General features: G+C 49.7%; 3 protein-coding genes across 3 annotated transcripts; 2 read left to right on the forward strand and 1 right to left on the reverse strand.

Annotated features, from left to right (window-relative positions):
- Positions 1–2,939: 2,939 nt before the first annotated feature.
- Positions 2,940–3,757, reverse strand: PG994_015169 (GTP-binding protein RAB5; the record flags this gene model as incomplete). Its single annotated transcript, XM_066866578.1, has 2 exons — positions 2,940–3,632; positions 3,677–3,757. The coding sequence occupies 2 exons, from the start codon at positions 3,755–3,757 to the stop codon at positions 2,940–2,942; spliced, it is 774 nt and encodes a 257-aa protein (XP_066708254.1).
- A 1,957-nt stretch (positions 3,758–5,714) lies between these two features.
- PG994_015170 (uncharacterized protein) lies at positions 5,715–8,411 on the forward strand (the record flags this gene model as incomplete). The annotated part of the gene is made up of 5 exons (XM_066866579.1): positions 5,715–6,064; positions 6,114–6,850; positions 7,112–7,125; positions 7,178–7,912; positions 7,965–8,411. 5 exons carry the CDS (start codon positions 5,715–5,717, stop codon positions 8,409–8,411), a joined length of 2,283 nt encoding a protein of 760 aa, XP_066708255.1.
- A 3,586-nt stretch (positions 8,412–11,997) lies between these two features.
- PG994_015171 (uncharacterized protein) lies at positions 11,998–12,908 on the forward strand (the record flags this gene model as incomplete). The annotated part of the gene is made up of 4 exons (XM_066866580.1): positions 11,998–12,379; positions 12,432–12,554; positions 12,609–12,677; positions 12,724–12,908. The coding sequence occupies 4 exons, from the start codon at positions 11,998–12,000 to the stop codon at positions 12,906–12,908; spliced, it is 759 nt and encodes a 252-aa protein (XP_066708256.1).
- Between the last annotated feature and the right edge of the window lie 359 nt (positions 12,909–13,267).

Below are 13,267 nucleotides of genomic sequence, written 5' to 3' on the forward strand. Positions count from 1 at the left end.
TAATAGATAGGCTGGGGTTCCAGAATCGACAGATCGTGTAGTGAACAGGTGATATAACTGGGACGAAGAAAGGGCAGCGGCTTCTTGTGGGCCGTTATTTTGGTTGGGGGATGATCGAGACATCTGAAAGAACGGAACATGAGCTACGGGGGGCGGGGTGCTAGGAGAGGTGAGAAACACAGAGAACCACCTGCATTGAGGGGTGCGTACCATGCGACTTCGCTGCATACCCTGGCTCTGGAACTCGATCCTAGAGGTCGGCAGAATGAACGGAACGAGCAGGCTAGGACTCCATGGCCTGTCTTGGATCGCTAGTTTCGATCATCCGAGTTGCGCCAAGCGGCTTGCTGTGTTAGTCCTTGTTCTGGCCTGCACTCTCTACAACTCCCATCGGTAGCTCAAGCCCAGTCGATAGGCTGCCGCTCCCGTATAAAAAACATGGAAGCAGGTATCGGGACGCCGCAGTGCGCATCAGCCAGCATACGCATGTGGCTTTACACACCGGCTCCTTAGGTGCTCACTGCTAAAAGAAAAAACACCAACTCTCTTGGGCCGTTCCCGGAAAGTAGGTGCTGGTTCAGCCAAAGATGCTAGAACTCCTCCTTGAAATATATCAGGGAATGAAGAGGCAATTATGTTGATTACGGGTATGTCGTGGTCTGACGCTTGCCGGATGACGTCCTGGCCAACGCGTAATTACAGCACAGGTGCAAAAGTCTTCAAGGGGCGGCTTCTTGGGCATCCCATATTTGATACTGTAGTTCGCGGCTAGATGACAGTCTTGTACCCGTTCATGGCTAACCTGACCATCATGTGGTATCTGCCACTGCCATAGGCGATCTTACCAGGGCTCTCTCTGTTTTTGACTCTATCAATGCTTGAAAGGTGCTGTTGGATGTAGGTGTGATTTCGAAACGGGCGGCGGGACGTCGGTTTGCATCGAGAAAGGCTTGGGGAGCGAGGCGGTATCGAAGGGAAGACGGTATGAGTCGGTGTGGGCGAGCTCGACGTCGACGTCGCCTGCCGTGGGTAGGCGCGATAAAGACAAGCTGGTTGTTGGATAGAGGGAACGGAGTAACTAGCTCGGGCAGCAGCGTTGTGGCCATCTCGCGGGTCGTAGTCCGCACCGGGGATGCGTTGGTATCGACAACGTCGGTCGGTCGGCGGCGGAGTGGTCCGCGGGGAGAAGGGAAGTCGACCTGTTTACTCCGTATCTGCACCACCAGTGTTGTGTAGAGACAGTGGATTCTATCTGGGACCTGTCGACTGTGTGATTGTAGCCGGCAGTGGCATGTCTAACGGATCAGATTGTATACGTTGGGCAAATAAGGGTCAAGTCAGGAGGGAGGAGCAAGATTGGGGCCGGAAAGGGCAGCATAGACAAGTATACGGCAGGCTGGCAGAGCCACGGACGCAGACAGGGCGGCGCAAGTCTCAGGCATTTCTCGACAAACAGGCTGAGCACGACATCGTTTGAGAGGTGGCACAAAGTACAAGGTACAGGTGCCTTATTTGAGTGAATTATCCGAGAGCAGCCTAACTATGCATAACAATACAAGATCAATCTCCTCTCAGATTCATCAAGGTTTGCATTATCTGTTTGTTCTCCTCTTGCAGACCGCGAAGGGTATCCCTGAGGCCCCGGGCAGTCGTCTCCGCCTCCAATATAGCCTTATTGAGTTGCTCCCAGCTACGGATCGACATTAGTTAAATCCAAGGGATGTTCGTAGACGACGTACTCTGTCCTTTTCTCTCGTAACTCCTTAAATCTTTTATGTACTTGACCCATGGAGAGGCGGGGACTGGGTGCCCTTTCTGAGGGTGGAAGAGATTTCTCAGAGACATGGTTTGTCTTGGGACTCCGGCATTGCTGGCTGCGAACACTCGAGTGCTCCAAAAGTAAGGATGCTAATGACATGTGTTGAACGACCACTACGGAAGCCACCTGGGCTGGAGCCCACACTATATTGTAGAATGCGTGACCACAGACCTGGGTTGCGCTCACACGCCGCGCCGAATCATATTCTCCCATAGCACTGGTTGGGCAGGTTTACAGTCGGCTAGGGCTATCAGCTTAGGAAAAACAGACCGTAGAGAAAGGCAGGGTACTTACAGCATACTTCATCAAGTCTGTCGCGTTATCAGTATTATATCGTAGAAGCACCAATCAGCCACTCACATCAGCTCCCAGTTGGTAATGTTGGGTGGGCACACGCGGTGCGTATGCTCGTAGCAAGAGCACCAGCACTGCACACGGAAGCGAAAATGGCCACAATAGTACTCGACCTGGCAACGGTCAGCCTCCGATCCGATCACCCAGCAAGCTTCTGTCGTACCTAAGTGTGGTCACACATGATAGGTAAGTACGGACGAGCTCGATCTGACACGCGAATTATGGGAGTCAGGCAACCAAACAGCGCTGCATGGGGTTAAGGCTGTGGTTGCCTGAAGGGCGATGGCCTGTATAAGTAGCTACGGCAGTAGGTGACTAGCCCATTGGGCACTCATCCAGAAGGACGAAACCAAGGGGCGCGGCCCAGCCCTCCTAGGAGCGATCGGACACCGCGGTCGTCCTATGGGCTCGCTCGCCAAGGGAGGTTGAGAATCGACACTATCGCTTTACTCCACCCACTCGGGAGACGGCGTGGGGTGTGCGTCGACCCACTCGGGCCTGGCGAGAACAGGTACCTGCCAGATCTGAGCTGGGACCGTGTAGGGCAGACACGACCGGGGAATCGGTGGGTCGATAGGGTCTCGGCTGAACAAGCAGGGTTTACGACGGGTTCCTGATATTTGTATGAATGGGCTCAATAACAGAAGAGCTCAATAACAGAAGAGAAAAATATTAACTATAGCAATTACGAACTGATGTAGAGTAGCAACTACAAGAACGAGAGCAACGTGATCCCAAAAATATACATTCTGAAGAGGTCCGCGTCTCAATCCTGCTCTGGTCTAGTTCGTTGTAGTTGGAGGAGGGTTGCAGAGAAAACAGCACCCACGTCTTCTTGGTCGTCAGACACTTCCATGTAGAAGCCGTGAGATCTATGCGCCAGTGTCTTTGCAACCATATTCGTGACTTCCCTATCGCCGTCCCCGTTGGCCCGGTTGCCCACGAACAAAATGGGCGGCTTGATCCCGTGCTGGCTTCTGATGTTTGCCGCTATTGGTTTGAGGTAGTCAAAGCTGCCTTTGTTCCTCACATCAAATACCAATACAAAATAATTTCCCTCCTGAATGGCCTTGTCTCGTAACGAAGGATATGAATCAACGCCAGCTGTGTCCTTAATCTCGAGAGTGACACCTCCCTTCAGCGTAAAGTGATACGTGTCCTCAATCGTTGGGTCGTACGTCCTCTCCGGTTTGCGGTTCTCACACCGCGCCACGAGTGTCGACTTTCCAACACCTGAATCCCCCAACAGAACCAAAGAGATATCAGGGGGGTTGTTATATCTGCCGTCGTTCCGGTAGAGGGGGAGACCAATCTTTTTAGATAAAACAGGTTGGCTCCTAGGCAAGCACTTCGCCGAGCTGCAGATGATCCATCCCTTTTGGAGATAGAATTCAGGGGCGCCATACGGGATGCGACGCCTCCGAAAACGGAGCAGGATAGCGAAAGAGGGGGTACAGATCTGCAATAGTTAGTTGGTGTGAAGAGAACGGTTGGATCACTTACGAAAAGAAGAACGGCTGAGGAAACACGGGAGGTGTGGTACGCCTCCCAGAAGAACATGGGGTCAACAGAATGCGAATCCATAGCTGGTTAGGTGCCATGAGTCTGCAGAACACATAGCTATGCAGGAAGACCCGGGGCTTATATCGAGGTTACACGCGTATTGGAAAGCAATCGTGATCTGGCGCCCAATCTTCCGACCCATCCCTCGGAGATGAGATCGACTGACTGGCCTGCTGAGACCGAACAAGATTGCTCGGGAAACCCACCGTGGGTGCCATTGATCAGGTATCTGAGCTCTAACTAACCCTAGCGCATGATACGAGGACAATTCCTTGTTATGAGAGAGAGTGGAGGTCTGTCCTGCACATCGACAATAGTGGCTTTCGAGGCCACCGCGGGCCATCCGGGACAGACGTTCGAAGGGGTGTCAAGGAAATGTGGATATCACCCCTAAAGATATCACTTAGCCGAATGGGACGAAGGTAGAGACGACAATGGGGACGGCAGCATGGTTCGTTTACGCCTCCTTGCGTCTCCTGCAAGCTACACCCAAGTACCTACATATCATAGATGAAGAAGGCTTGCCAATATCGTCCTGGTCGAGTTCAAATTGTATGTCTGAGGACAGGGGTCTTAGATAACCATCCTCGCCTTCATGGTCTGCCACCATTCTCATCGTGACTATTTTCCCGAGGCCGCCCATCCGCCTCATGTCCAAGTGCAGGGGTCCCACATGACCATCGCACACACGTATTATACTGTTCTGTCACCACTGTTCTCCAAGCTCTTCCGCTCACTTTGCACATTCCCCCAATATTCCCGTAAATACTCGATGTCCACAACTAGTGGGGTTAGAAATGGTTGACTGATTAGGAAAGCCACGTACCAGCGAAATTGACCGGAGGAGGCAGTCGTAGCTGAGAGAGCCATGATATGAACGAACGAACGGCGTCGCGGAGACTCGAAATAATTCCCATGTTCTCGGTTGGTAGAGCTTTTGGTAGAGCTTTTGGTAAGAGGAAGAAGTTGAATACCAAGCCAGATGATGTGGGTGGATGCGCTGGCAATTTATCTGGTTCAGTGCCCCCCAGGACGGAAGGCACCAGCCGGTCCAATTGACCGTCACCTCAAAGCTCTCATGTATCGTAAAGTCTATGTCATGTTCTACGCAGGCTTTTTGATCGAAGGAATATAATCTATTGCATACCTTGAAGATGTGTCGTAACTACAAGTGAAATCCGCAACATGAATGGATCACCTTATCGGTGGGCGTTACTATGGGACTCCAGCTATGCGCGCGAATGTAAACGAGGAAAAACCTCTAATCAGGACGTTCAATAAAGGTATCGAAACAGGACCTGGCGGGGACATATCCTGATGATATCGCGATGTAGTTAGCGGAAGACACCTCTTTACGGTGCACCAACTTGCGGATGGCGTATAATTCTTTCATTACTCGAAAGAGTATTTCAGTTACTAGTAAGATCATTCTATACTACTCTACCATTCTTTTCCAGGTGAGCAATTACATCACACACAGACCATGCTTCAACGTCGACTAGCAACGGATCAACACGGACAAACTCGAGGTCGTAAATACCTAGCTAGACCCGCTTTTATGGCCGAATAACGAGTTGTTCGGCCATAAAAGCGGGGTTAGTAACAGTGAGGAGCACATTGCTTTAAATACAATGAAAGGTGATACCTCTAGCAGAAACCATTAAATAGCTCGTTGATCGAAAAAGAATTGATATACACAATTATTGAAAATAAAAGAGACAGTATTCGGCAAAAGACCTGTGGCTTCGAGAAAGGTGTTGAGGGGAAAATATCTAAAAACACGTGGATAAAGGAGGAAAGTCAGCCGGACACCTGGGCAAGTTTCCGATTTCAGTTTGAAAGCTCTCGAGTGGGGCTCGACGGGGCGGATTAATGCTCGGAACGTGCTACCACTAAGCCTGCCATCGACCGATTGAATCCAACCGCGAAACATCCAAGCATGACGAGGCTACAAGGCTGTGTCAACACTTACGCAAACATGCACCAGGCTCTGGAGCTGCCAATACCAGTTAAGATATATGAGTTCAACGACGAACAAGTACGGAAGGCGACTGAGCTCTCCCAAAACGGACAACAAAGACTGCACCCAGTCTCGAGCTGCGAAACAACCCTATTCTATATTTCTACCTCCGAAAATGGCCATCACGGAGTTGCGCAGGTCTGCATCAGTCCTGTCAAACGCAATGATGGGCCAAATCCGTTCTACTTGCCCATACTTCGACATACCCACTGTTGCACCCACGCACCGTTGGGTCTATTCACGTCTCGATATCAAGCAGTCTATGATGTGTTCATCCGACCAATACAATGGAGCTTTGAGAACGACATGTATGATGGGATTCTGGTTCGAGAAACCCAGCTAATTAGTTCATTCTAGGCAAAATATTACCATCCCAGCACAAGGAACCTCCTCTGCATGTCCGACTTGCGAAATACTTCGAGAAGCGTTACACTCCGAATGCGAATTCGAAAAATCTGCCGATAACAGAAGCACAACGGTCGTCACCGAAACTTCGGTTCCATTATCTCATAATTCGAGAAATTCAACATCGGATGCGGCTGTTTCAAACGATCAAAACACTGTGCCACAACCATCAACCGGGGCTGCCAAGGCTCAGACCACCAGCAAAACGGCACGCAAGAGGCCAGCACCGAATCACAATGAGGCTAATGAGGAACAACCAAGAAAGAGAAAACGGCGTTCAGATAAGGAAATTGCCGATAACCTCGCCGAGAAGCTTATTAAAGCAACGAAGCAGCAGACGCCCCAGACTTTAGCGAGCATCCAGGATGCCGGATACCTGCCGCAAAAACCAGATACAGAGACTGAGGGCGAAGCCCGGCTCGATTTGTATATGAAAATGGCGAATGAAATTTGGTCCCTAGAAAAGCAACTTCAAAAGGATCTCAAAGGGGTGGTCAAAAACAAGGCTTTGAAATGGAGGTTTTGCTTCATTGCTTCATGCATGTGGTATATTCTCCGCAAGAGACGGAAGCTTCTTCGTGATGACAAGCAAGATCGACTGGCAGATGGGTCGCACACCATCAACATGGCAGTCAATGAGCTCTGCAAGGAGTGCCCATGCGGCACCAAGCTCTATGCTGGTTTCGCTAGTATGTGTCTCAGCTACCAGCTCATACAGTCGGCTTACCTAATACAGAGATGAATCATATGCTGGCGGAAATGAATGATAAAGGCCTGGAGCGACGCTCGGCATTCAGCAAGCGACTTGCCACAATCCTCTCCGCGAATGAGCTCTTAAACCCACCAGCGACGAATTGATCTGTCATCCCGCCCTTGCCATCAGCGAGATGTGGGGCGAATCGTGGGTTGTTCCCCCTATTCCACCTATACAAATTTTAATACGCCAACAGGTACAGCGCACTCTGTCAGGAATTAGGTCTCTCCAATCTTGCTACATTCACACCGCCCTCTGATAGCGAGAGAAGCTGGCTGGTGTCCGGATCAACATATTCTATCCCATTCGGATCCGTGTGTCCGTTACATTCCCTGAGAATCCGGATGCTCTAGGTCGTGATTCCGACGGACGTGTATCGCCAGACGCTGGGCCTGCAGAGTCGGAGTCCAGGAGTCCGACCACTCCACGATCCGAATCGGAAGGAGGGCCACTGTCAAATGCGGAGTCCTTAGACTCGTACTCCGTCCTGGCAGACAGTAGAGCCGATCCGATCAACTCGGCAGACTTGATACCTCCAACACTGCACTCACCCTACACTTCATTACATGCTTTCGCTGACATTGCTGCGAGCCAACAAATACAAGGGAATGACGGCTTCACAACGTGTTCTCATTCACTTGCGTCCAACACTCAAATATTGGCTATTGATTCAGCCATTATTTCCAATGCAGCCACTTCAGCATCTCTTCACTACCCAGAAGCACAAAATCCCGCTGGCCCCATCCGATCCGATCAGGATGATGAGGATGAGGTGACTTATGAAGTGGATGATCTTATAAACTGGTCCCAACCTGAATTTCCCGACGTCTCTACTACACTTCAGGCACTAATCTCCGGTGCTTATCTATCAAACCCCCAAATTCGTCGTAAAAGGCAGTTATTTCTCCATGGAGAAGGCCTGCCGCCTACGGCATATCAAATTCTCTTTGTCCCTAAAAGGCTTCGACTGATACGCACATTAGCCGTACGAGAGATGGTACGTGCTCTCTTTCCTTTGCATAAACTCCAGCTCATAATAGCAATTACAGGCACCCAAACTTCTTAACTCGGTCCAAGGACAGCTGAAATGGAGATCGATGCTTGTTTACATTCCACGGGGCGGACTGTGCGCTCAACTGAAGACCTACAAAAGCATTATCATTCCAGTCAAAACATGCAAATCTACCCCGGCACTGCAGATTCAGTTTGACTGGGGCGACGAGAGAGGACCGGCTAGATGTGTGGAGCTGTCCACCTTGGCAATAATTGAAGGGGCTGTTACTTTCAGGACAGTGGATCGTCCACTTTTGGTATATGTTGTGCGGTTTTTTGAGAAGGACACATGGCCTTGGCTGGCTAGTAACGAGGATCGGGATAGAAGGTTTGGGGCGGTGCCCAAGGAAGAGGATGCTGTCAGCGAGATTGGTGATAGCTGTGCCACACACTGTATATGTCGGCACTGCATTCCCACTGATTATACATACCACAGCAGTTAAAATCAATGGTGAGGGCAAGGCCTGCTTAGATATGGCACCAAAATCCACTTGTACCGGCTTTATATGATAAAATTATCATATTTATACCATATTCCTTGCTGCTAATCCTGCGTAGCGGCCTCTTGATGTCAGAAACCATGCCATATGAGATAGGGTGAACTGAACCCATATCTATATGACTCAGGACCAGAACCCCTTCGTTTCTACAAGCACATATTACCTCTCTCCCGTAACTCCGTTCTGGTTTTACGGAATAGCGAGTATATATAAATACATCAACGTTGCCAGAGAGCTAAGAAAGAAGTCTTCTCTAAGGAGAGAATTCTCCTTGTTTATAGACAATAATAGACTAGTCTGACACTCAGCATGGACCCTAACACCAAACAGCATCTGAATATAAGTCTTGGACAGTTAACATAATGCGCAACAGCAGAGATGCGAGACGTAAAACATCGCCCATACATTCTTCTGCAACCCTGATGCTCCACTCAAACAGTCAAGGCTTCCGTATAATCCCACCTCCATCACCCCCTGATCCATCCCCATCCAGGTCCCCTTCACCTTCGTTGCTGGTATATAGCTGTATCGGATAGACTGAGAGCATTGTGCCGAATCTGTAAATTGATTCAGAGTGGTTTCAAAAACAGGTTCTGCGTGTTATCTTGGTATAATGTTGCAGTTTCTTTCTGTGTCAGTTAAGAAAATATGTTCTGCTATGCGTTGGTGTACTAACTAGCTCGCAATATGCTTCGCAACTCTTTCAACTGGCTTGCGATAATGTAAATATGTTGATGGACTTGGCAATATAGTAAAGAAACGAAAGGATCTCTGAAGACTATCTCGATAGCGGTGTGATGCGGGTAGACAGAAGCTAGATATACTTCCTACGATTGATATCTCTGGGTAGCTGTAGTGGGTGTAAGAGCTCGTATAAATCACCACATCAGCATGTCTACAGCTACCCAGGATACAACCTTCAGTATAATCCGCGTTTCTATCCAGCTGCAAAGAGCTGCACATCGTTAGGATGGCCACCTGGGGATAAGGATGAACATGTAACATAGTACATTCCTCTGATACGATGGCTTTCAAGGTCGTCCTCTGGCATGCATTAATGATGGCCGCAGATGAGTCGGCCACCGTTAATATTGGCTTACCGACTACTTCTGGGTCCATTTTGTTATAATGAAGCTGGTTGCAAATTAGCGTAGATAATATAGCAGATACTCATGTTTGGTTATATGAAATATCTGTAAGGCTCTCGGGGAGCAACGTAGACGCATCCGCCATCACGACCATGGCTGCAGCATCCATTGACCATCGCAATAGCTACAAGTACATGGATTTGCGAGGGGACGGCTTGAAGCAAGTAACCTTACGACCCCAGCGGATGCCTCGAGCATAAGTCACATCAATGGCTCCGTCATGGTTAGGGGAATCCACGGGTATCTAGAAGACGGGATAGGCATGGATTACAATTGGATGCTCATGCGAGCCGAGAGTTGCCGGCATTTCGAGTGTCATGTTTATTTTCTCCTGCTAGGTTGCAATGGGAATCCACACCCTATCATGGCGTTCTCGCCGCGTTGTCTTCACTGGAGACCGTTTGAGCGAGCCTATCTGAACTTCGGGGCTGCCCAGATCAAGCAGGAGATTTACCTAACGGAGGATTCCTACGATGCATTGGGACAAGCAGTGGCCTGCGTATGCATACGCATGTTCCTGCAGTTGCTTTAGAGGACGACCGAGCGGGCTATCGGCTTTCAACACCCTACACGACCAAGGTACTTGTGTGCTTCGTTTGCATGCAGGCAATGTCGATCTCATGATGCCCTGGATCAAGGTTACTATCAATGACGGCTGATGATGACACGATGGCTTGCATATACGTGAAGTCAATACATCTTGACTGTATATCACTGGGATGCAGCAAGCGAGGTGGGAACAAACGACACGGTGGAGGCCAGTTTACAGGCCACTCCGACAGAAACTGGAACCAGAACGAGCAGATCCCCAAGCAGCACTCTGCAAAGATTAAGATCTAAGTGCATCCGAGGATCCCTGGGAAGCGTAGTTTATGCGTCCGAAATCGTGGCTGGAACATCCTCGAACAAACACGATGGCCAAAAAGGACGGGGTCGTGGTATGGCTCGGAGCAAGTGACCCTATGATCAAAACGGATGCCTCGAGCAGAGGCCACATAAAGGGGCCCCGTCATGGTCAGGGGCCCCGACGAGTTCCCCAGATGAATTGACAAGTTTGGATTCCCGATGGGTGATTATGCAAGCCAAGGGCCGCCAGAACCCCGGTGCCTTTTTGCTTTCTCGAGGAGAGAACGGCATGGTAAGGTGGGTATTCACATTACAGCCTAGCCAGAGACATCTTGACCTAGGATCTTGCCAGAGCACCTTGTCCGGTCTGTTCTGGAAACAACCTCCTGCAGGATGGGTCGGATATGCAATACTTGAGTGACTTGCGGATACATACCCATATCTTGCGGTTGGCTCCAAGTTCGGCCGGGCTCAACATTGGCACACAACACTCTACATGATCCACGATACTTGTGTCTTAGACTAGGTTCAGCACGCAGCGACAATCTGACGGTGTTTTGGATCAGGAATCACTGTCGACGTAGGCTAACGATGCTACGATGGCTTGCAGACGCGTGAAGGGGCAACGCTACGAACAGGGGTCATGCTGGACGGCTTGAACGCGGCTCAAAGAATTCGGTTGGGCGGATGGCTTCGGTAAACATGGTCAGCCACTGACGGTTGTTGCATGCCGTCCCCCTAGCCGGAGATGCCTTGACCGGGAACCTATCCAGGGAGCTTGTCCGGCCTATTCTGTACCACCTATATCAAAAAGGTTGTTTTCAAGGTCGACCGACCTAGTCATTAGTCCCAAATACTCTATATAATCTTCAAGCCTTATTTATTACTTCATTCCAGCCAATCAGCGTCGATTTAATGATGCGTCTGGATCAATGATCCTTGTCGACACAGGCTAACGATAACACGATGCCTTGCGTATATGTGGAGTGGCAGCGCTACGATCAGTGGTCAGGTCGGACGGGCGTGAACGCTGGTCAGAGAGGATACTCGGCTGGACAGCACTGTCTCAACCACTGATTGAGTTCAGGGGCTGTCGGTTTGGGGGTTCGCTGTAGCCGTGGATTAGGCTTAGAGTACACACCAAGTACGGAAATACATTAGACTACCGCAACCCATGCGGCGACCAGATCGGTACTCGGCGGCATGGGTCTAAGTGTTCGCATACGGGTCGGCCACAGCACTGGCTGCGTGTTAGCTTCCCAAGTGGTGCACACACTGTATTATTGGTTGAAAATGTCACTCCGCTTTTATTTGTGCAATCGGCGCTCATACTACACCGGGATAATTGGATTTCCCTTCCTCCCGCCCTCCCTCCTTGCTTCCTTCCTCCCTTCCTTGCTTCCTTGCTTCCTTGCTTCCTTGCTTCCTTGCTTGCTTGCTTGCTTGCTTGCTATTTACCTTCCTCCATTTCCTACCCCTTTTCATCTCCCATCATACACCGTTCGCCTCCCAACTATTCTCTCTTTATTGGACACATGGCAGCTATTCCTTGTTCCTCTTTGGTGTCTAAATCCATCAATGACATAGCTGAGGAACTAAAAAAACTCGGGGGTGCGCTCACCGCCTCTCAACAAGCTTCATTTGATAAAATCATTGCACTTCTTGAGGAGGGAAAGAACGGCTTCCTGGAATACTCGGGTTCCGTCAAGAGCAGGCGCAGGGCAGCATGCAGCCTCGTTCGGATGATTCTTAATGAATTCAATGTCGAGGTTTTCTCTCTGTGCATCGTCACTTTATCAGTGACCCGCCTGGCGAGCATCAGTGCAGCACTTTTCAAAGACGAATTGCAGAAATGGTATAGGAACAATCAACTTCCCGAGGACTTCTGCAGTCTTGCAAAGGAAAAACTTGAAGCATGTAAGGATTTGAAACACCTTTGTGCGGAGGACAAAACTCATTCCTATTCCAGACATACCAAGGGCGGTTGGCAAACGAAAGAATAGCGACGTGGAGCAAGGCAAACCTAGCAAGCGACCAGCAATCAATGGGATTACTAGAAACTACGAGCATCAGAGTAATGAAGAGGGACAAGGTATGTTTTCTTATATGGGACCGATGCCCATTGGTATTCACATCTCCAACTTAGATACGGCCGCCCCTACCGATGACGATAGCGACGATGATGGAGTTGTTCAGGAAAGACAAATTGCAGATGGTAATACCCCGCTCCAGCATAAGTAGTCTGCGCTAACCAAACCCAGGTCCATTCCAAGGTCAGGTGTACTCATTGAAGCCGATAGATGTCATTCGTACGGTGGTCTTGAGCGAGAAGTTCGAATTCCTTTTAACCATGCCCGACTATCAGGGAACACAGCCGTTTATCATGGTACCGTGTCCCAAGGAATTGGCCAGGACATTTCTAGCCAAGCGAGATAAAATCATGTAGTGTCAGGTTTGCGGACCGCCCCAACCCGATGATTATCTCCCAAGCACATGAAGCGACAGCCTTCCTTCCACAACATGATGATGAAACCCTTCGATTCTGACCCAACCATGTCTATCTCTTTATCGTTGGCATCGTATATCCGGAGATGGCCGGATGGTTTACGTCTGTCGATGACGATTGCAACAACAGTGCTCGACGGAAGCACATAGTCACGATCGTCGTAACTATTCCATTCAATATGGCAATCCTTGCGCTTGTTTTAGTTTATGATATTTCATTCTGTGCGTGGGTCTGTACCGTTTTCTGGCATTTCTCAAGTAGTTGTCGGTCTGACGTGTCGTCCTCGGCGACGATTTTGT

Source organism: Apiospora phragmitis (genome assembly GCF_038363925.1).
Source record: "Apiospora phragmitis strain CBS 135458 chromosome Unknown utg000014l:1.0-1827420.0:1.0-1829600.0, whole genome shotgun sequence".
In the NCBI taxonomy this organism is placed as follows: domain Eukaryota; kingdom Fungi; phylum Ascomycota; class Sordariomycetes; order Amphisphaeriales; family Apiosporaceae; genus Apiospora; species Apiospora phragmitis.